At 37.1% G+C, this 21003-nt stretch overlaps 1 protein-coding gene across 2 annotated transcripts in view; it reads right to left on the bottom strand.

The window, feature by feature from the left end:
* Positions 1-21003, bottom strand: part of CEP135 (centrosomal protein 135) — a 75779-nt gene that overhangs the window by 35297 nt on the left and 19479 nt on the right. Inside the window, exons 8-13 of one of the 2 annotated variants that reach the window (XM_055434803.2) lie at positions 20698-20913; positions 17731-17796; positions 15024-15162; positions 10739-10962; positions 5469-5621; positions 4448-4600 (exon numbers count right to left, since the gene is read on the bottom strand). In XM_055434803.2, coding sequence (XP_055290778.2) covers positions 4448-4600; positions 5469-5621; positions 10739-10962; positions 15024-15162; positions 17731-17796; positions 20698-20913 — 951 coding nt within the window. The remainder of the gene's footprint in view (positions 1-4447; positions 4601-5468; positions 5622-10738; positions 10963-15023; positions 15163-17730; positions 17797-20697; positions 20914-21003) is intronic. The other variant, XM_088836345.1, reaches the window with a different exon arrangement.

Genomic DNA, 21003 nt, shown 5'->3' with positions numbered 1-21003 from the left:
ATTTTTGGTTATATTAACTTGTCTGACTCTTGCTGATGCGAAGTCCAGGACAAATCATATGCTGGTGCTCTGTGAGAATTTTTCATGACAATTCTCACTTCCATCCATGTTATTCATTAAAAATGGGCTTCCTGGTGGCTCAAATGGTAAAGAATCTATCTGCCTACAATGCAAGAGAACCAGATCCCTGGATCGGGAAGACCCCTGGGGAAGCAAATGACAATCCACTCCAGTATCTTTGCCAGGAGAATTACATGGACAGAGGAGCCTGGCGGGCTCCAGTCCATGGGGTCACAAAGAGTTGGACACAACTGACACTTTCACTACTATTCATTAAAAATAAGTTAAGACATCTGATGTTTGGATTATATATTTCATAGAAAAAGTCACTCTATGGTAGGCCTTTTTTTATATACTAAATCATTCAGCCAGTACTGAGTACATATTATATACCAAGCACCAAGTAAGGTGTTAGGAATACAGTAAAACAGATAAAGTCACTGATGTCATAGACATTACAGTCTAGTAAAGATAAACCTTAAACAAGATATTAAAATAAAATTCATGAATATTTTGCTAGGAAAAGGAACTTGAAGGCAACATATTGGAAGGGAATCAGGGATCCAGAGTTCACTTCCTATGTAAGGAAATGACGTTTAACCTGGCGCTAAAAGATGACTAGAAATCAGCCAGGTGAGGAGACTGAAAGGGGAAATGGAGTTTCCAATAGCCTATGTTAAAGACAGGGGCATGAGAAAGTCCATTAAGCCTGGAGTTGAGAAAATGAGGGGGTGGGGAGGGCTGAACTTGACCATGATGTAGGCAAGGGCCAATCACGGATGTAACTGAAAACAGTTAATGGGTTTTAAAACAGGAAGTGAAGTAAGCAGATTTACATCTTTGAACAATGACTCTGACTTCAGTGTAAAATACAGATTTGAGAGGTCACTGATACACTAGTGCAGTTGAGAGAATAACGGCCAGAACAGGATGGTAGCAGGGGAATAGAAACAAGTAAAGTGATGCAAGAGAAACCATTGCGAGCTCAGGAGCCAGAGTCTTTGTGACTTTATTAGCTGGGAATCTTGGACAAATCATTATTACTACTTTTTTTATTAAGGTATAGTTAATTCACAATATTACACAGGTATTGGGTGTACAACATAATAGTTCACAGTTTTTAAAGATTTACTCCACTTATGATTATACCAGCTATACTTGCTGTGCTGTACAATATATTCTTGTAGCTTGTTTATTTTATACAAACTCATTAGTACCTCTTTTAAACATTTTTTAAAAACATTTTGTATTTGGCCGCATCACAGCATATAGAATCCTAATTTCCAGACCAGGGATCAAATCCACACCCACTGTTTTGAAAGTGCAGTCTTAACCACTGGACAACCAGGGAGATCTAATTCCTTACCCCATCTCACCCCTCCCCCCACCCCTCTCCCCACCAGTAACCACTAGTTTCTTCTCTGTATCTGTGAGTCTGAGTCTTTCAGACTAGCTTGTTTCAGTTTTTAGATTCCACATGTAAGTGATAACAGTATTTGTTTTCCTCTGACTTGTCTCACTAAGCATAATGCCTTCCAAGTCCACCCACGTTGTTGCAAATGGCAAAATTTAGTTCTTTTTTATGGCCAAGTGGTACTCCATTAATATACACACTACAGCTTCCTTATTCATTCACTGATGGACACTCCAGTTGCTTTCGTATCTTGGGAACTATAACGCTGCTATGAACATATATCTTTCAAATTACTGTTTTTATTTTCTTCAGGCATATACCCAGGAGTAGAATTGCTGGATCATACATTACTATAGATCTATTTTTAGGTTTTTGAGGAATCTTCAAACTGTTTGCCACAGTAGCTGTATGAATTTACAATACCAAAAGTGTACAAGCATTCCCTTTACATCCTTGTCAACACTTGCTATTTATGGTCTTTTTGACAATAGCCACTCTGACAGGTATAAGGTGATACCTCATTGTGGTTTTGAGTTTCATTTCTCTGATGATTAGCGATGCTGAGCATCTTTTCATGTGTCTGTTGGTTCAGCAAATTATTTAAACTCACTGTAACTCAGATACTGCAACTGTAAGCATTGCCAACTGAAAAGGCAACTGTGAAGATTTACTGACAAACCCCTTGTAAAACACTTAGAACAGAGTTTCCCACATGGAAAGGGCATAACACATGTTACATATTATTAGAGGTAGCATCAGTAGGACTCTGTGATTAAATGAGAGATAGGAGTTTTCAGGGAGAGAGGACTTAGTGATGATGCCTGGGTTCAAAAACTGGGTGGGCAGTGAAATAACAGGAAACTAATAGAGGAGACTTAATGACCGAGAGGGTTAGTTGAGTTTTTAATGTAAAAAATCTGTCGTAAACTCATAAATCCTGACTCCTGTAATCCAGAAAGAGTCTGGTAATATGAACGTCACTTTTTCTGAGTTTTTGGTACTACTGTACTTTTTTATCCTACTTTTACATTCCTTAGTCATTTCAACAGATATGAAGGATGAATCATATTGTACTAAAAGTTGCCTACTGCACAGAAGTTTTCCATTTGTTAACTGTGACACTTATTCTTATAAAAAAAGCACTTCCTGGAAGGCAATTTTCCAGAAGATTCAAATTAAAAGTACTCTGTTGGGGCAAAACGTTACCTGAAAATCTATGACATAAAGACCACTTTTGTAATACTTAAAAGTTCTTATTCTTAACTTTAGGTACTAATTTCTAAACATTAATTCAATAATATTTATTGGAAGTAAACTATGAACTCCATAACAGTAACAATAATAGTTAACATTGAGTTATTGAGTTATTTTAATGTACTGAGCACTGTTAAGTGCTTTATGTATGTTAACATTTTGGAGATATTATGAAATAAAATACTGCCCCTAGATATGACACCAAAAGCACAAACGAAAAAAATAAATTGGACTTCATCAAAATTTTAAAATATCGGTGCTTCAGAGGTTCCTCCCCCCCGCCGCAAAAAAATAGAAAAAAAAATTTTTTTTAAATATCTGTGCTTCAAATAACAATACTAAAAAAACGAGAAGACAACCCACAGAATGAGGGAGGGAAAATATCTGCAAATCATACATCTGACAAGGGGATGGTATTGAGAATATATAAAGTATTCTTACAACTCAGTAAGATAATCCAATTTTTAAAAAATGAGCAATGGATCTAAATAGACATTTCTCTAAAGAAGATATGCAAGTTGCCAAATAAAGGTATGAAAATAAGCACTTTAGTCATCGTGGAAATGCAAATCAAAATTAAAAAGGATACTGTTTCACACTCGCTAGCAAGAAGATAACAAAAAAGATAGATAGTAACACATATTGGTAAGGATGCAGAGAAATTAGAACTCTAACCCCTGCCAGTGGGACTGAAAATGGCACGGACACTTTGGAAAAACTGCGTGGCAGTTGCTCAAATGATTAAAGTTATCGTATGACTCTAGGTATACATCTAAGACAAAAGAAAACATACCCACACAAAAAGTTGTATACAAATGTTCACAGCACCATTATTCGTAACAGCCGAAGAGCAGAAACCACCCCAATGATAAAGAAAATGTCTATCCATACAATGGAATATTACCCCATAATATAAAGTTATAAAGTACTGATACATATGACCTAACAGATGGACCTTGAAAACTTTATGCTAAGTTAGAGAAGCCAAAAAAAAACAAAGAAAAAACACATACTGAATGGTTCAATTTATATGAAATGTCCAGCATAGGTAAATCTAGAGATAGAATGTAGTGGCTGTCTAGGCCTGAGGAGGCTGGGAGATGTCAAGAGTGACTGCTAACCAGTACAAGAGTTTCTTTTTGAGGTAATTAACATGCTCTAAAAGTGATTGTGGGGATGGCTGAACAAGTCTGTGGATATACTAAAAACTAAAGAATTATACACTTTAAACGGGTAAATTATATGGTATGTGAATATCTCAATGAAGCTTTTTTTTTAAGGAAAAAAAAAAAGATAATCTCCCTCCATATGAGGGAATTCCTATTGAGATCAGAGTTGGTTCTTTTCTATAGAGAAACAGATAATAAGTGTTTTAGGCTTTGTGGACCATACAGTTTCTACTGCAATTATCAACTCTGCGACTGCAGCACGTAAATGAATGCGTATTCCCACGAGTAAATATTATCAGCAATGAAACCTGAATTTCACAATTTTCATGTGTCATGAAGTGTTCTTCTTTCGATTTCTGTCAATGATTTTAAAATGTAAAAACCATTCTTAGCACGTTGGCCATATAAAAACAGTGTTCTAGATTTGGCTCATGGGCCACGGTTTGCCAACTCCTGATCTAGATTCAAAATAGTTGTATCACAGGAAAACAAAAAAAGACCTCTCTTTTTCTCAATAAATTACCTTTTAAAAATAAATCGAATTACTTACTTTTAACTTGTCTTTTAAAGCTTCCTTTTCTGCCATAATCCTTCTTAAGTCAGATAGTGCAAGTTCTTTTTCCTTTTCTATAAGACTAACAGTATTATGTGAGACTGCAGTTTGGGTAGAGTCTTGTCTTAGTGCAGATAACTCTTCCTGAGCCTTAAAGTAGTAAAAGATATAAATTAAAAAACACTGCATGTGCCCCCAGTTAAATTAAACATATGCTACTTTTGCTCTCTTCCCAAATGCTACCAAAATGAGAGTAAAAGGATTGAGTAATAATAGTAATAATTAAAACAAAAAGACAAGAAGATGGAGAGAAGTGCCAACCACAAAATTTTGAAAGCCAAATAGCAGATGGACAACTACTAATTAAGTAAGCAGACCCAAGAAAGCTGAAATCTAAGCCAACTGCAGGAAAAGCCCAGAAAGCAGATCAATTTGTACTGCAGAATCCAAAAAAACCCTCCAAAAGTAAAACAAGCTTCTTCAAGTTGGCCTTTTAACTCGTATATCTTTCTCTTCCTCTCAAAATAGCAATAGGATTTCATGGGAGATTGGTATGATAACAAATTTTGGTGATAAACACCATGCTTTGCTCAGACTCACCTTGCCTTCTGACAACTAAGGCTTGTAACTGGTCCAACCTATAGTGAATCCGTACCCTCCCTATCCCTCGAAGCTAAGTCCTTAATATCCAATGTATCCGAATAGCTAGTGCTACCCACTGTAAGATACACATAACCCAACATGATTGAATCCCAAGGAAGCACTTGACTCAGAGTCAGGCTGAGACCCATTCAGTAGTTTGAGAAATAGGGAATTATCCCAAAGTGACCTGCCCCACAGATAGGCTAGAAAAGAGGAAAAATAAATATGAAAATAGAAGTCTCTGCTTTGGAAATAGGATGACAGTAGAAACTACTAACTATGAAGGAATATCCCTAAGATCCATATACTACAGTAATACAAAGGATATATACTGGTTCCATTATAGTTAGCTGGTGTTACATAATCAATATCTTACTTCATTATATAAAACACTTAGTTTATCTCTTTCTGCTGTCAATAATTTAACATTGGACTGTATATCCACCATGTGCTTTTCAAATCTTTCTAGCATACGTTGAAGTTCGTCTCTTTCTCTTGTGATGAGATGGATATCCGAGTCGTAATCACCCTGAAACATAATTCAAGACAGAAGTTATCATTTGTTGTAATTACCACCACATGGTTGCCACAAGGATGCTGATGATGAGACTGACTGAAAGATGCTAACAGACCAAAAGAACACAACTTCCTTTAACGTAATTAAGGAACACAATTATTAATCTAAAAAGAGAGCAGGAAAGAGAATGTTGGCAATACTAGGGCAAATTTCCAGGCCTTCAAGTTCCCAGCAAGAGACCCAGCTGCCACTGATCCTACTTGATTAGATCCCATCAGATGCTTCAACTGTCATTCTCCCCCAGTTGTTTTTCCTGGTGTTGTAACTAAAGTATAATCCCCAGACCGGAAGCATGCAGTATCTGGGAATGTGCAAGGCATGCAAATTTTGAGGTATATCCCAGACCTACTCAATCAGAAACTTTGGGGGCAGGGCCCAGTAACTGGTTTATCAAGCCCTCCAGGTGATTCTGATTTATTTGGAGTTGGGAATCACTAGTTTATAACCCTCTCCACGGGAGGAATCAAGAGGGTATGTGTATATACCTGTTCACCCGCTCACCCAGTACAAGTAACTCTTAACAGCCTAGCACATTCCTCAGTGTTTTCTGAGACTAAATCCAAGATCAATTACCCAGGCATACCAGCCCCCAACTGTCCCAGCACCAAACCCATGTGAGGTCTATTTTTTCTGCAATCAGATAAATATAAATATTTCTACCAGACGGTGTACATTCGGATATTCACTGAATAAGCAAATACTTCCAACATTGCTAAAACAAGATTATGCCTATTATTCCAGTACAACTTAAAAAAAAAACCCATTAACTTCAAAGCTATTGTAGAAAATAAATATGGTAAATGTACACTTGCGATCTATGGTATATTAATGTTCAAGTACTATAAGGAGAAGCTCCAGATAGTGACAATCTGGTATTTTGCTACACTGGAAAGCATCCTGATCTATGTTATTCAATATCTACTATACACATACCATGTCCAAAGTACACTTGGTAAATGGTAAATATCTGTGAAGTATCCTTCACCTGCCACTTGGAAATAAATTATCCTCTTGGTTAAGTAAGAAAAATTAAGGGAAAATGAATGAGATTAGCTACCTGGACACCTTTAAGGACAAAATGTACCTGTATTACAGAATAAAAGCAATTAGGGTGAGGACTTAATTAACATTTAAATAACGATAAAAGAAAACCTATAACTTAACCATATTTAAATAAAAATGTTTTTACAGAAAGGAGGTGGTACGCCTAGATTTTAGAAAAGGAGAGCTCAATGAATAAGAATTTAACAGTCTGTTTTCATTATTGTCTAGGTCTCAGCTTAAACGCCACTCTCTGTAAGGAGTCCTTCCAGATTCTCCAATCTAATTTAGATCTCCCTCTATATACTCTCATAGCATTCTGAATATTTCCCATATTCTTTCCTCATTAACACTTACTATAAATGAGATTATGAAGTTATTTACACAACTAGGTGTTTAACGTGTCTTTATCACTAAAACCAGAGATCAAATTGCCAATATCCACTAGGTCATAGGAAAAGCAAGAGAATTAAAAAAAAACCTGCTTCACTGACTATGCTAAAGCCTTTGACTGTATGGATCATATGGATCACAACAAACTGTGGAAAATTCTTAAAGAGATGGGAGTACCAGAGCACCTTACCTGTCTCCTGAGAAACCTGTATGCAGGTCAAGAAGCAATAGTTTGAACTGGACTTGGAACAACAGATTGGTTCAAAATTGGGAAAGAAGTACATCAAGTTTGTATACTGTCACCCTGCTTATTTAACTTATATGCAGAGTACATCATGCAAAATGCCAGGATGGATGAGTCACAAGCTGGAATCAAGACTGCCAGGGGAAATATCAACAACCTCAGATATGCAGATGTTACCATCCTAATGGCAGAAAGTGAAGAGGGACTAAAGAGCGTTCTTTGCGACGGTGAAAGAGGAAAGTGAAAAAGCTGACTTAAAACTCAACATTCAATAAACTAAGATCATGGCATCTGGTCCCATCACTTCATGGCAAATAGATGCAGAGAAAGTGGAAAGAGTGACAGATTTTATTTTCTTGGGCTCCAAAATTACTGTGGATGGTGACAGGAGCCATGAAATTAAAAGATGCTTGTTCCTTAGAAGAAAAGCTATGACAAACCTAGACAGAGTATTAAAAAGAGAGATATCACTTCTCTGACAAAGGTCTGTATAGTCAAAGCTACAGTTTTCCAGTAGTCATGTACAGATGGGAGAGTTGGACCATAAAGAGGGCTGAGAGACCAGGAATTGATGCTTTCAAATTGTGATGCTGGAGAAGACTCTTGAAAATCTCTTGGACAGCAAGGAGATCCAACCATTCAAATCTAAAGGAAATGAACCCTGAATATTCACTGGAAGGACTGATGCTGAAGCTGAAGCTCCAATATTTTGACCACCTGGTGTGAAGAGCAAACTCACTGGAAAAGACCCTGATGCCGGGAAAGACAGAAGGCAGGAGAAGGGGATGACAGAAGACAAGATGGTTGGATGGCATCACTGACTCAACGGACATGAGTTTGAGAAAGCTCAAGAAGATGGTGAAGGACAGGGAAGCCTGGTGTGCTGCAGTCCATGGGGTTGCAAAGAGTCAGACGTGACTTATGGACTGAACAACCACCACCACCAGTAAAATGCAAATGCCCTCAGAGACACAGTAGGTCCTTCTCACCACATCTTCAGTACTTAGCATGTAATTCAGTAAAATGAATGAATTCCCCACTTCTCTAAATACGTCTTGTATGTAGGTATTTGTGTTAATAATTCCCTTTTATCACTCCATTTTTCCTAAACACACACACACACACACAAACTCATGCACACATACCCACAATGCTAGACTGAGGACAGGAAATAGGTCTTCTTTACCTTGTATCCTGGATGCCACATTCATAGCATGCTCTCAGTATACATCTACTGAATTAAACCTAACTTTACACCTGATGTGCTTCGGAGAAGGAAATGGCAAGGAGCCTGGTGGGCTGCTGTCTATGGGGTCGCACAGAGTCGGACACGACTGAAGCGACTTAGCAGCAGCAGATGTGCTTTGAACCAGCAAATAATAAAGAAATAAAAAATTTACTAGGAACTACGTGTTATGTTGGACCCTTATACAATTATGTCATGTAATCTTCATAAGAGGTTGTAGATACGTTCGTCACTTTGCAAATGAGGAAGCCGAGGCTCCATGAGTTAGGTAACTTGTCTAAGGTCATAAAGCCAGTAATGTGGAGTTGAAGCTTCTATAAGGTTTCCAACTCCAAAGCATTTCCCATTATACTATACCCAAAAGTCACATCTGGAAGTCTGGTGAGTACAAGGTCAAAGAGACCAGTGCTGTCCCTACACAGACAACAGAGAACAAATGGGTATCTTGTTGACAAAAGTCACTGATATGAAAAATGTCAATATTTTTTCTGAGTTGCAGCAATCCCAGGAAATTCTGCCCAACAATTTGCTATAAAAAGCAGGGTTGAAAACTCAGCCTGAACCAAATCCAGCTTGAGAGAGGTCTATGTTGTCTGCCAACAACTGTTTCTAAACATGTTTAAAACATCCAGTTTTAGGCTGGAATTTACTCCTTAGTTCACAGCACTCACAACTGTCTTACACTCCACCCATTTCACTCATGTACATCACTCATTATTCCCTACCACACCTGAAATTTACTACTGGGACTCTAAAATGCTACCATGGTCCCAACTTTCTAAACTTTACAAAATGAATTATGTCAGGTATCATTAGAACATTTTAAGAAACTAAATAAGATGAAGGGGGGAGGTCCCTCCTAATTTTACCAGTACCTTACCTGTATCTCAACTTATCCTTCAACCACGAATTCACACCAAGCAAACAAATCCAATATTTAAAAGTATTGAGACACTTATCCACTCAGTTCTACTTAATAAGCTGATTAAACTAATCAACATTTTTGAAGAAGACTGTTCCACACAATGAAGGTGATCAATTCAGTGATTTATTTTTCTTGATTCCTAAGTATACATGGAGTTTAAAAGACAACTCAGTACACATAACTTAACTTACACTGTATGTTCCCACCAATTCATTGTGCTCTTAACAGATTACAAAGCACAGTGTTTAAACTAACACTCTAAATCAAATTCAGTCATGAGCCAATGAGGTTAAAAAGCAGTCTAATCAGAAAACGTCTCAAAACCATCTGACAGTAGGCAGAAGATCTTCAGGAAAAAGATGACAGAGTCGGTAAATGTAGCCAAGTCTAAAATCAAATGTCCTGAGTTTTAATGACTATACTTCCAACTTTTCTAATTTCATCCAGTATGTAGATAATGTTAGGGTCATAGAATCCTCCAGGAATCCTCTAACTCCAAGGTTTAAAAGAAAGAAAAATCTGAAGAACCCAAATGATGGTCATAAAGTGTTGAAAATGATTAAGACCTAAAGTGAGGACAACTTGTTTTTACTCTCTTATGCATCATCGTTAACCTCATACATCTTTATAGACGATCAAGTTGCAGACATGGTTGTAGTGGACAAAGGGGATGATCTGTCCAGTGCTCGCTACCATTTTTTACCCTTTCCTGTTGCACAGTTATCATGAAAGATGCCTAGTCTGTACAATGTGGCCTGCCTTTCTGACTGGTCCAAGGCTGGGAATGGTATGAAGCCACATTGCCTGCCATGTAGACAAAGCCACTCTACTCAAAGAGAGAAAATGCAGCTGATATCAAAAGTAAAGATTAGAAAGAGATGAAGTGTCCAGTAGCATGAGTTCCTGGATCCAGTTTCTGTAAGCTCAGATGCCCCCGCACTCTTCCCCTATATATAATTAGCTATTTAATCTCCCTTAATTTCCAGGAATCAGTACGTTATACTTTGTTCTTAAGTAGTTTTCCTAATTAATGTAGTGTTCCTAAAGTCACAGAAGGTCACATTAGACTACAAAAAGGTCACAGAAGACTACAAAAATGAAAACTAAGAAAGACTTCTTAAAAATAAGTACGAATAACATTACATTATTACAATAATAAATCAAAAGTTTACTTTTAAAGATCTTTCTTGCCTTATCAAACACTCACAAAGAGACATTACCTTTTCTAGTGTTTTAAATACTGGCATTTTTTCACATGTAGAATGACTTCTAGAGCAAGATCTTCGCTGTATTATATGCTGGAGTTTTTCCAGTTCTTTCTTATAAAAATCTCGTTCATCTTCTATACCTTTCAGAAAAGTATCCAAACGAGAGGGTGACTTGTCTCGTCGTTTTATTCCATGTTCTAGTCTCATCCTTTCAACTTCCACAGTGAGTTCTCTTTCTGCAAATTAAATAAAATCTTAAAACAACGTTGCATACAAAATGTATAATCAGCCAAATAAATTATATCAATAATTTTTACAATGAAAGCTACTAAAAATCATTAGTTGTTTTGCGTATCACCTACAACTGCCAAATATCAAAGAGGTAAATGCTGAAAGGAAAAGAGGAAAAAAAACCCAAAAATTATATTAAAAGTTTAAATAAAATCCAATAAGTCAAGTCCTGCTTTTGTCATATACAAGTCTGGGTACTATTTAGTACTACACAGTGAACATTAAATTATCAACATGGTACTTACTCTCTGGTGACCTGAAAATGCACTAAAAGAAAATTTACCTGTTAAAACTGGTTATAATATGCGTGACTTTAACATTAAGCTTAAATTTAACATAGTATACATAAAACAACTAGTCTTTCCTCAAATAAGCACAATTATTAACTTTTACCTTAGAAATTACCTTTTCAGGAGTCAAAAGTAGCCTGTGCATGTGCGTGCATGCTAAGTCACTTCAGTCGTGTCTGACTCTTAGCAACCCGATGGACTGCAGCCCACCAGGCTCCTCTGTCCATGGTATTCTCCAGGCAAGAATACTGGAGTGGGTAGCCATGCCCTCCTCCAGGGGATCTTACCAACCCAGGGATGGAATCCCCATCTTTCATGTCTCCTGCACTGGCAGGCAGGTACTTCACCTCTAGGACCAGCTGGGAAGCCAAAAGTTGCCTAATATTGGCAATTTTGTATAGCTCAATCTAATTTAACTGATGTTCTTTATAATTCAAAAGCATGAAGTGATTTTTAAGACATATTCTGATTCACTTACCATCTTCTTTCATTCATTTGACAGATGATTATTGAGCATTTACTGTATGCCCAGCATGAGTTAAAAATACAAGTATGAAAAACATGTTCAAGGTCAAATAACTATTCTAATTGTAGTAGGACAAGAGCCACAAAAGAACAGCATGCAATACAATCCAGAGGATGAATAGCAGAATTCATTCTAAGGAGTGACCAGAGAGGTTAAGAAAGCAAGAGAGCTGAAGGAATGGGCAAATGCCTTAAACGGTTAAGTCAAATAAACTGATGAATGAAAAGTGCTCACTGTATTTAGCATAATAGAGGTGACTGGTGACCTTAACGAGAGCAGTTTTATTGGTGAAGTAGAGAACTGAAGCAAACTGGAGTGAACTGAGGGACTAAATGGAGAAGGAAATGTCAACCCACTCCAGTATTCTTGCCTGGAGAATTCCGTGCACAGGGGAGCCTGGTGGGCTGCCGTCCATGGGGTCGCAGAGACGGACAGGACTGAAGCAACTTAGCAGCAGCAGAAGTGCTAAAGCAGAAGGTGAACAAGCAGAAAAGCAGGTATGAATGACTTTTCAAGATGTAAAAGCTATAATGAGGAGTAGTAGCTGGATAGGAATGGGTCACAGTTTTTGCTTTAGAATGGGAAAATGGAAAAGCATGTTTGAATACCAATGGGGAAAAAACAGTACAAAGGCTAACTATCAAAAAGAGATAATATGTAGCATTTTAAAATGAGAGAGAATGGGACCTAGAGAACAGATGGAGGCAGTGGCTCCACTCTCACAGGGAAGATAAGGGTGGACAGGTTCAAGATCTGGGGACAGAAGACATGGAATGCCTCCCTGATGGCTTCTGTTCTTTTAGGAAAACTGGAGGTAAGATCATCTACTCAGAATGGGTTTATTAAGAATGAAAAACTCTTGAATATGTTTCCTGCAGAGTGCGAGATCAAGCAGTAAAGAATAGAGTAAGATCTCCATACCTCACTGAAAGGGGCACTGTGGTTCGGGGCCATGTAACTTCCAGTGCTACTGCTACTGTCTGGGGCACATGATTGCTCTTTGGAAGAAAAGTTATGACCAATCTAGACAGCATATTAAAAAGCAGAGACATTACTTTGCCCACAAAGGTCCGTCTAGTCAAAGCTATGGTTTTTCCAGTAATCATGTATGGGTGTGAGAGTTGGACTAAAAAGAAAGCTGAGTGCTGAAGAATTGATGCTTTTGAACTGTGGTGATGGAGAAGACTCTACAGGGTCCCTTGGACTGCAAGGAGATCCAACCAGTCCATCCTAAAGGAGATCAGTCCTGGGTGTTCATTGGAAGGACTGATGTTGAAGCTGAAACTCCAATACTTTGACCACCTGATGCAAAGAACTAACTCATTTGAAAAGACCCTGATGCTAGGAAAGACTGAAGACAGGAGAAGTTGGGGACAGCAGAGGATGAGATGGTTGGATGGCATCACCGACTCAATGGATATGAGTTTGAGTAAACTCCAGGAGTTGGCGATGGACAGGGAGGCCTGGCGTGGTGCAGTCCATGGGGTCGCAAAGAGTCAGACACGACTGAATGACTGAACTGAACTGGGGCACATGCAAAAATAGTGCTCAGCTGCGCACTATTTTTAGTTGATCCACGGCTGGATTTTGGGTAGGAGGATGCATTCAAAACACAAAGAAACAAGGGATGTTCAGGTATCTGAAAGAATATGCTGAAATGGCAGGATAGAGATAGCATGAAAGGAAGTAAAATTGCAAACTTTCATACGTAGGCCTAAGCACTTTAATAATATATGAACTCATTTAATCCTCATAACAACCTTTTGGGTTAGGTGCCATCTTAACCACACAGATAGGGAAACTGAAGCAACATTAAGTAACATGCTCAAATCATACAGCTGGTTAAGCAGAGAAGCGGTCAGACAGATTATCCACATGGATGCTGAGGAGCCTAGGATACAGCATCTTCTTAAAATAGCACACGCTTTCCTTCACTTCCTCAGACACATGGAGTTTGATGGCACCAGGATTCTGCACTTGCCATCCCCTCTGCCTGGAAAATTTCCCCAGATTGTCATATGGCCTGGTGTCCATCACTAAGCCCTTTGATCAGCTGATCTCTAGCATACCCTCCTATTTTATTTAATACCCTTACCATCTGAAATTAATTTCTTCACTTATATGCTACCAGTTTGTCTCCCTAACTAGATTAAAGCCTCCACAAGAGCAGTGGGCCTATGTATCTTGTTTATCTTTATACATCCCAGCACTATAGGCTCATAAACATTTGTCAAATGAATGAATGAATGAATTCTTACATGTTCCTTAAACCAAGTGATTTAGGATAAGGTACCTGGCAGAAGGTACTTTGCCAACAAAGGTCCGTCTAGTCAAGGCTATGGTTTTTCCCGTGGTCATGTATGGATGTGAGAGTTGGACTGTGAAGAAAGCTGATCACCGAAGAATTGATGCTTTTGAACTGTGGTGTTGGAGAAGACTCTTTAGAGTCCCTTATACTGCAAGGAGATCCAACCAGTCCATTCTAAAGGAGATCAATCCTGGGTGTTCATTGGAAGGACTGATGCTAAAGCTGAAACTGCAATACTTTGGCCACCTCATGCGACGGGTTGACTCACTGGAAAAGACTCTGATGCTGGGAAAGGTTGGGGGCGGGAGGAGAAGGGGACGACAGAGAATGAGATGGCTGGATGGCATCACCGACTCTGTGGACATGAGTTTGAGTGAACTCCGGGAGCTGGTGATGGACAGGGAGGCCTGGCGTGCTGTGATTCATAGGGTCGTGGAGAGTCGGACACGACTGAGCGACTGAACTGAACTGAACCTGGCAGAAAGTTAGCCTATTTCAAGTGTGTAAGCGTGTGTGTGTGCGTGTACCTGAAGGTAATAAAACTGCATTTACTTAAAAAGATTCTGTACTTCAATTTCCCACTATTTCATAATGGTCTTCCTCGTAGTCTTAATTCTATTATCATGTGTCTCAAAGAAAGATAAATTTACACTGGAAAATATTCAACCGGGGTTCCTTGTAACAACTAGTCAGACCTGTAAGGTCCTTGAGGGAGAGAGATTTTCTATTGTATCTCAGTGCCTAGTCTGGTTTCTGATACACAGCAAACACTCAACAAATATCTATTGAATGAATGAATGAAAAAGAAACATCATCTACTACTAAAAATAAAACATTAAGAGGAAATCACACTTTTTAAGTTATTAACATTTTATATTTTACCTGTAACTGCAAAACTTTCAATTTTTTTGTTAAGTCTTTGCTTTTCTTGTTCAAGCTGATGAACAACAGTTTCCAGGTCTGATTTTATAAGGAGTTCATCACTCAGCCTCTCCTTTTCTTTATGACATAAGCTTAATTCCTGAAAATTTTAATACTAAAATTATGATTTTTAGCAACTTTACAGAACATGAAAACACATTTATTTAAGAGTAATTCACAAACACACACTTTTCGTCAGTCAAATATATACCATTTCAATTAAAGGTAATTCTCAATTGAGGCTAAAAGTATAAAACCCAAACTCAAGAGTGCTCCTTTCCAAAGTAGTAGAATTATTGGATTTTATTTTCTTTTAATTTGTTTAGCATATTGTCTTTCAAAAAAGTGAATATGACTTGTTCAATAAAAAATTTTAAAGCGTTTTTATGTTTAAAGAAAAGCAAAAGTAAAGACAGTGCTCTAAGACTACCACAGGGATACATAAGTACAGCGTTTTTCTCAGTCTCACCTGCACAATGGGGACAAGACCAGCACCTGGACACCCAGGATTCATCTACAAATGATTCATCTATAGATTCATCTATGGATGATTCTATGAATGTGAAACACTCTGTACAGTGTCTAGCACATGGCAAGTACTTAACAAATGTTAGCTAATAATATTGTTAGCATTTATCTTAAAATTACATAAAATGTAATACCAATGGAAAAAATAAGAAAGGTCAGAAAGTAACTACATCTTGCTGTCAGGCAACAATATTGAAACTTGGTCACAGTTCTGAGACAATATTATAAATCACATACAACTGCAAACAGTGTGCATTACAAACAGCAGTGAACAAACAGCAAAAATCCCTGTCCTCACGGAGCTTACACTAGAGTGAAAACATCATCAAAACATCTACTTTACATTTCCTGACTTCATGGGACAATTTTACATATCTATGAAACTCAACAGTGGACAATATCTAGCAGGTTTAGCTAATTATTCAGTGTTCAGCTGAACTGCCTATCTGATAAAGTAGTTGGATAAAATAGAAAGTCATTGTGATACACTGTTCATAGTGAACATACAAAAACCAGTTAAATATTTGAACACCTACTATGAGCCAGTGTATCACAAAAGGCTTCGTTTCTTTAATTTGCCTCATGACTGCCACCAGAATATTACCACTAGACTGTAAAAAGAGTATAATTAATGAGAAAACTTGGAAGTTAGTACTAGTCTTTGTTTCCAGTATTAATGGAGACTCGTCCAATTTAACAGGCTATTAAAAAATTCTCAATAATCTATCAGGCGACCACCTAGGAATTTCTACTTGTACGCAAGACATTCTTTCTGCCGGTTCTAGACTTTAAGACTATATCTAGGTTAGGCTACATCCAGGTTTATGCTGGGATGATTACTAGTTGTCTCATTTGAAGATCACCAGAATGAACAATATGACTAGTAAGAGGGTTGGTACCGCCAAGCAAAATAATTAAAAGAAAACTGAGTTCTTTTTAATAAGGTGAGGTGAGGTGAAGTCGCTCAGTCATGTCCAACTCTTTGCGACCCCAAGACTGTAACCTACCAAGCTCTTCCATCCATGGGATTTTCCAGGCAAGAGTACTGGAGTGGGTTGCCATTTCCTTCTCCAGACTTTTTAATAAAAGTCAACAATTTTATCAAGCAATTATCTGTTTTTAGTTTTAATATTAGTAAACTGACGAGTCATGAAGTCATTTAAATTACATAAAATTCCTAATAGGCTTTCCAAATTTGAGTGTAACTTGCTACATATTATATATGAGATTAAAGAAGTATACAAATATACATACTGACTGAAATAAGTCAGAGAAAGACAAATATCATATGGTATCGCTTACATATGGAATCTAAAAAAATGGGTACAAATGAACTTATGTACAAAACAGATATACAGTTACAGACGTAGCAAACTAACAGTTAGCCAGGAGTAAGCAGGGAGAGGGATAAACTGGGAAACTGGGAGTGACATATACACACTGCTATATATAAAATAGAAAATTAATAAGGACCTACAGTATAGCACAAGGAACTCTACTGAATACTCTGAAATGGCCTATATATATATAAAAGAATCTATAAAAAAGAGTGGATATACGTATATTATAACTGACTCACTTTGCTGTACATCTAAAACTAACACAACGTTGTAAATCAACTCTATTACAATAAATTTTTTAAAATTTCTAGAAATATAAAAAAAGAATTATAAAATATCAATGTAAGCAAATATATAATACAATGGGATATTACTAGCCATAAAAAGGAAGCAATGATTGATACATACTATGATACGTATGAACCTTGAAAACAATGGGTTAAGTGGAAGTCACACATAAAAGCTTACATATTGTATAATTTCATTTACACAGAATGTCTAAAATAGGCAAATTATAGATTACAGAGACAGAAAGCAGATTAGTGGCTGTTAGAGGTTTAGCAGAGGAAAGTGAGGAGTGACTGCTAATGGGTATGAGGTTTCTTTTTGGAGTGATTACAATGTTCTGGAATTAGTAGTGATGGCTGCACTACTTTCTATCTATACCAAAACCGCTGGACTGTACACTTAAAACAGTAAATATTATGATAGGCAAATTATAATTAGTAAAAAAAAATGTAAAAGAAAACATAGAATTTTTCTTAATGAAAATCTGGCAATTCAATACAAAACCTACTCACCAGTTGAAGTTTTCCCATTGTTTCTTCAAGAGTCCGCATTTCAGAAAGTTTTTCTTTAATCTCTTTCTAGGAATAAAAAGCTTATTAGGTACATACATAAAAGTCAAGAATACTTAACACTAAGTGACAGTGAAAATGAGGCCAAGTCATTTTTGAGTAATTCATGTTCCCTGTCATCGGTAAGAGCTAAAATTTTAGCCAGCTCTATGCCTCAATTTCAATGAAGAGGAGGCAAAGTTTAGGTTTCTCTTTAATTTCTGATATCCTGAATGCTTATGGGGACCTATTTGTAACATGTGCAACAAGACAGCCACTTGAAAATCTTCTGTCTGTATACTTGTAGGACTTTCCTTGAGGCTTGATTTTTAGGATTCCTCTTACGGCCCTGTCATTTCCTGACTTTCCGAGCCTATCTACTCTTTCACCACCTGCTACTATCAACCTGTGCTTGTGCTTAGTTGCTCAGTTGTGTCCCACTCTTGGCGACCCCATGGACTGTAGCCCACCATGCTCCTCTGTCCATGGAATTCTCCAGGCAAGAATACTGGAGAGGGCTGCCATGCCCTCATTCAGGAGACGATCAACCTGGATCCTCTAAATGGCAACTAAGAGTGCTGAATGCCAAGATAAAATATAATGACCTAACAGGAAACTTTTACTGAGCCAAGCTGTCATTCTCGACTACTGCCAATGTGACATGTGAAACTGTGTTCAGTACGTTGTGCACACATGAGAGAATATCCAAAAGAAAGTAAAAAAAGGAAAGCAATGAGATACACAAATACTGCAAAGAAACAAAAGTCACAAAAGCAAAATTAAAACTGCACTAACTGAGACTTCCCTGGCGGCCCAATGGCTAGGACTCCATGCTCCCACTGCAGGGGGCCCAGGTTTGATCACTGGTCAGGGAACTTGATCCCACATGTCACAACTAAGACCTGGTAAAATAAACAATTTAAAAAAATTGCACTAGTTATGTTTTCTTCATTTTCAAGGTTGTTTTGGCTATTCTGGGTCCCTTGAGATCCATATGAATTTTAGGATTTTTTCCTATTTTTGTAAAAAAAATATCAGTGGGATTTGGAGAGGGATCACACTGAATCTGCAGATTGTTTTGGGTAGTAGGGACATTCAAACAATAAAGTCTTCCAATCCATGAACACAGGATATCTTTCCATTTACTTCTGTCTCTAAATTCTTTCAGCAGTGTTTTATAATTTTCAGTATACAAGTCGTTGCCTCCTTGGTTAAGTTTATCCCTAAGATCTTTATTCTTTTTGATGCTATTGTAAACAGGATTATTTTCTTAATTTTCTTTTTGGATTTTAATTTAGAAATGCACCCAGATTCTTATGCAATGATTTTGTTACCTGCAAGTTTGCTGAATTTATTACTTCTGTTTTGTTGGGGGTTTTTTTTGGCATCTTTAGGGTTTTCTACACATATCATCTCATCTGGAAACAAAACTTTACTTCTTTATTTCCAATTTGAATGCCTTTTACTTCTTTTTCTTGCCTAATACCTCTGGTCAAGACTTTCAGTACTATGTTGAACAGAAGTAGGGAGAATGGACATCCTAGTCTTATTTCTAATCTTAGAGGAAAAGGTTTCAGTCTTTCACCACTGGGTATGATGTTAGCTGTGGGCTTTTCACATATGGCCTTTATTATAGCTTCTTTCTGTTCTACTAATTAATGGAGATGACACTGTATAAGATTAATTCATTTTATTTAGTTGATGCAAAGTAGTGACCTTAAAACTATTAATAGGTTATATTTATGCTTGGGATAATATAAAGATTATCCAAGTATTATGCAAAACTATCATATACATACAGTTTTATGAAATCAATATCTGGATTCTTAATTTGCAAATATCCTTCTTAAAAATTATCTACCTGAAAACCTGTGGTCTAGGTATCATGTGAATTCTTCTTTCCCACCTACCCTTCCACAATTGCCTTTTGCCCACTTTTCAAAAGAAAGGCAAGCTTCTAATTTCATACTGTAATATCTCTACATATAAAAAACTTCTGAAGTACCAGACAACACTTGAAATGGGGCTGGTCAAAGCCTTTAATTAAGATGCTATTTTCTCCCATTATATCTTAGTAAAAGATTTATTTTCAGTACAGTTTTACTTTTTTATTTGATAAGTATTTACCAACATTTGTGCTACATCTGTCACTTTGATCCACTGACTACTAATAATTATAACACTTTTTACAGGAAAATGCTAACATTCTGAACCTTATAGTCACAGGATATCTTTTAAAAAATTTCAATTCATGTATGTTTTTAATTGCAGAGACATTTGATAGTTATCATAAAAAGATATTCAAGCATAAAATATGTTACAATAAGATACAATTTTGTGGGGATTTCAAGAATGGTCATTTGGATTCTACTGGCTATAAGTACAATATGACAATTTTATTTTAAGATATCTTTAAAACTGATTAGAAATTACATCCTTTGCATCTATTTAAAGATGAAAAATGTTAGCTACCAACTTAAAAATGTGCAAGGACATACACAGTTTCAAAAAATACCTTTAAAGAATTCATGAGCACATAATGACCTAGAAAAACTTCAGAAGCCTGCTCATAACGCAGAGAAAGGACAGGTGAAGACCCTGAATGAAAAGAGGAAGGAATCTGGAGAACTGCCATAAGAATAGATGTGCTTCAGAAAGACAGGCAAACAACTGGAGAAAGTGCAAACATTTAGAGCATGTTCAGTTCAGTTCAGTCGCTCAGTCGTGTCTGACTCTCTGCTACCCCATGAATCACAGCATGCCAGGCCTCTCTGTCCATCACCAACTCCCGGAGTTTACTCAAACTCATGTCAACACTTAAAAAAAAACTGAATTACAAAACAAACCAGAAGACCTGGAGAGGATATCAAGAGAACTCAGGCTCACTCCTCTCTAGGAAAATTAACGAGCACCCCCATAGCCTAGATGTACCTTTGCTTCCTCAAGTTCTTTGTCAGCAGTCTTGAGCACTTCTTCTTTATGTCTTTCCAACTGCTGTGCTAACTGGTCTATTTCAGTTAATTCCTGGCAGAGTTTTTCATTTTTGTTACTCAAATTAACAACTTCAGATGTTACTGTTTCCTTGGTTTCCATAAGCTCTTGTATATGCTTTTCCAGGTCTTTATTAGCTTGCTGAAGAAAGTCAACCTAAATTGAATTTGTAATTCATAAGTTAATAAATTGGAAAATTATCAAATACTGAACTTTCAAAATATTTCAAAATGCTGTGTTTTTTAA

This window comes from Moschus berezovskii, chromosome 5, assembly GCF_049115385.1.
Source record: "Moschus berezovskii isolate FMDL1 chromosome 5, NW_MosBer_1.0, whole genome shotgun sequence".
NCBI classification, from domain to species: domain Eukaryota; kingdom Metazoa; phylum Chordata; class Mammalia; order Artiodactyla; family Moschidae; genus Moschus; species Moschus berezovskii.
This window is presented reverse-complemented; position numbering and strand designations above follow the sequence as displayed.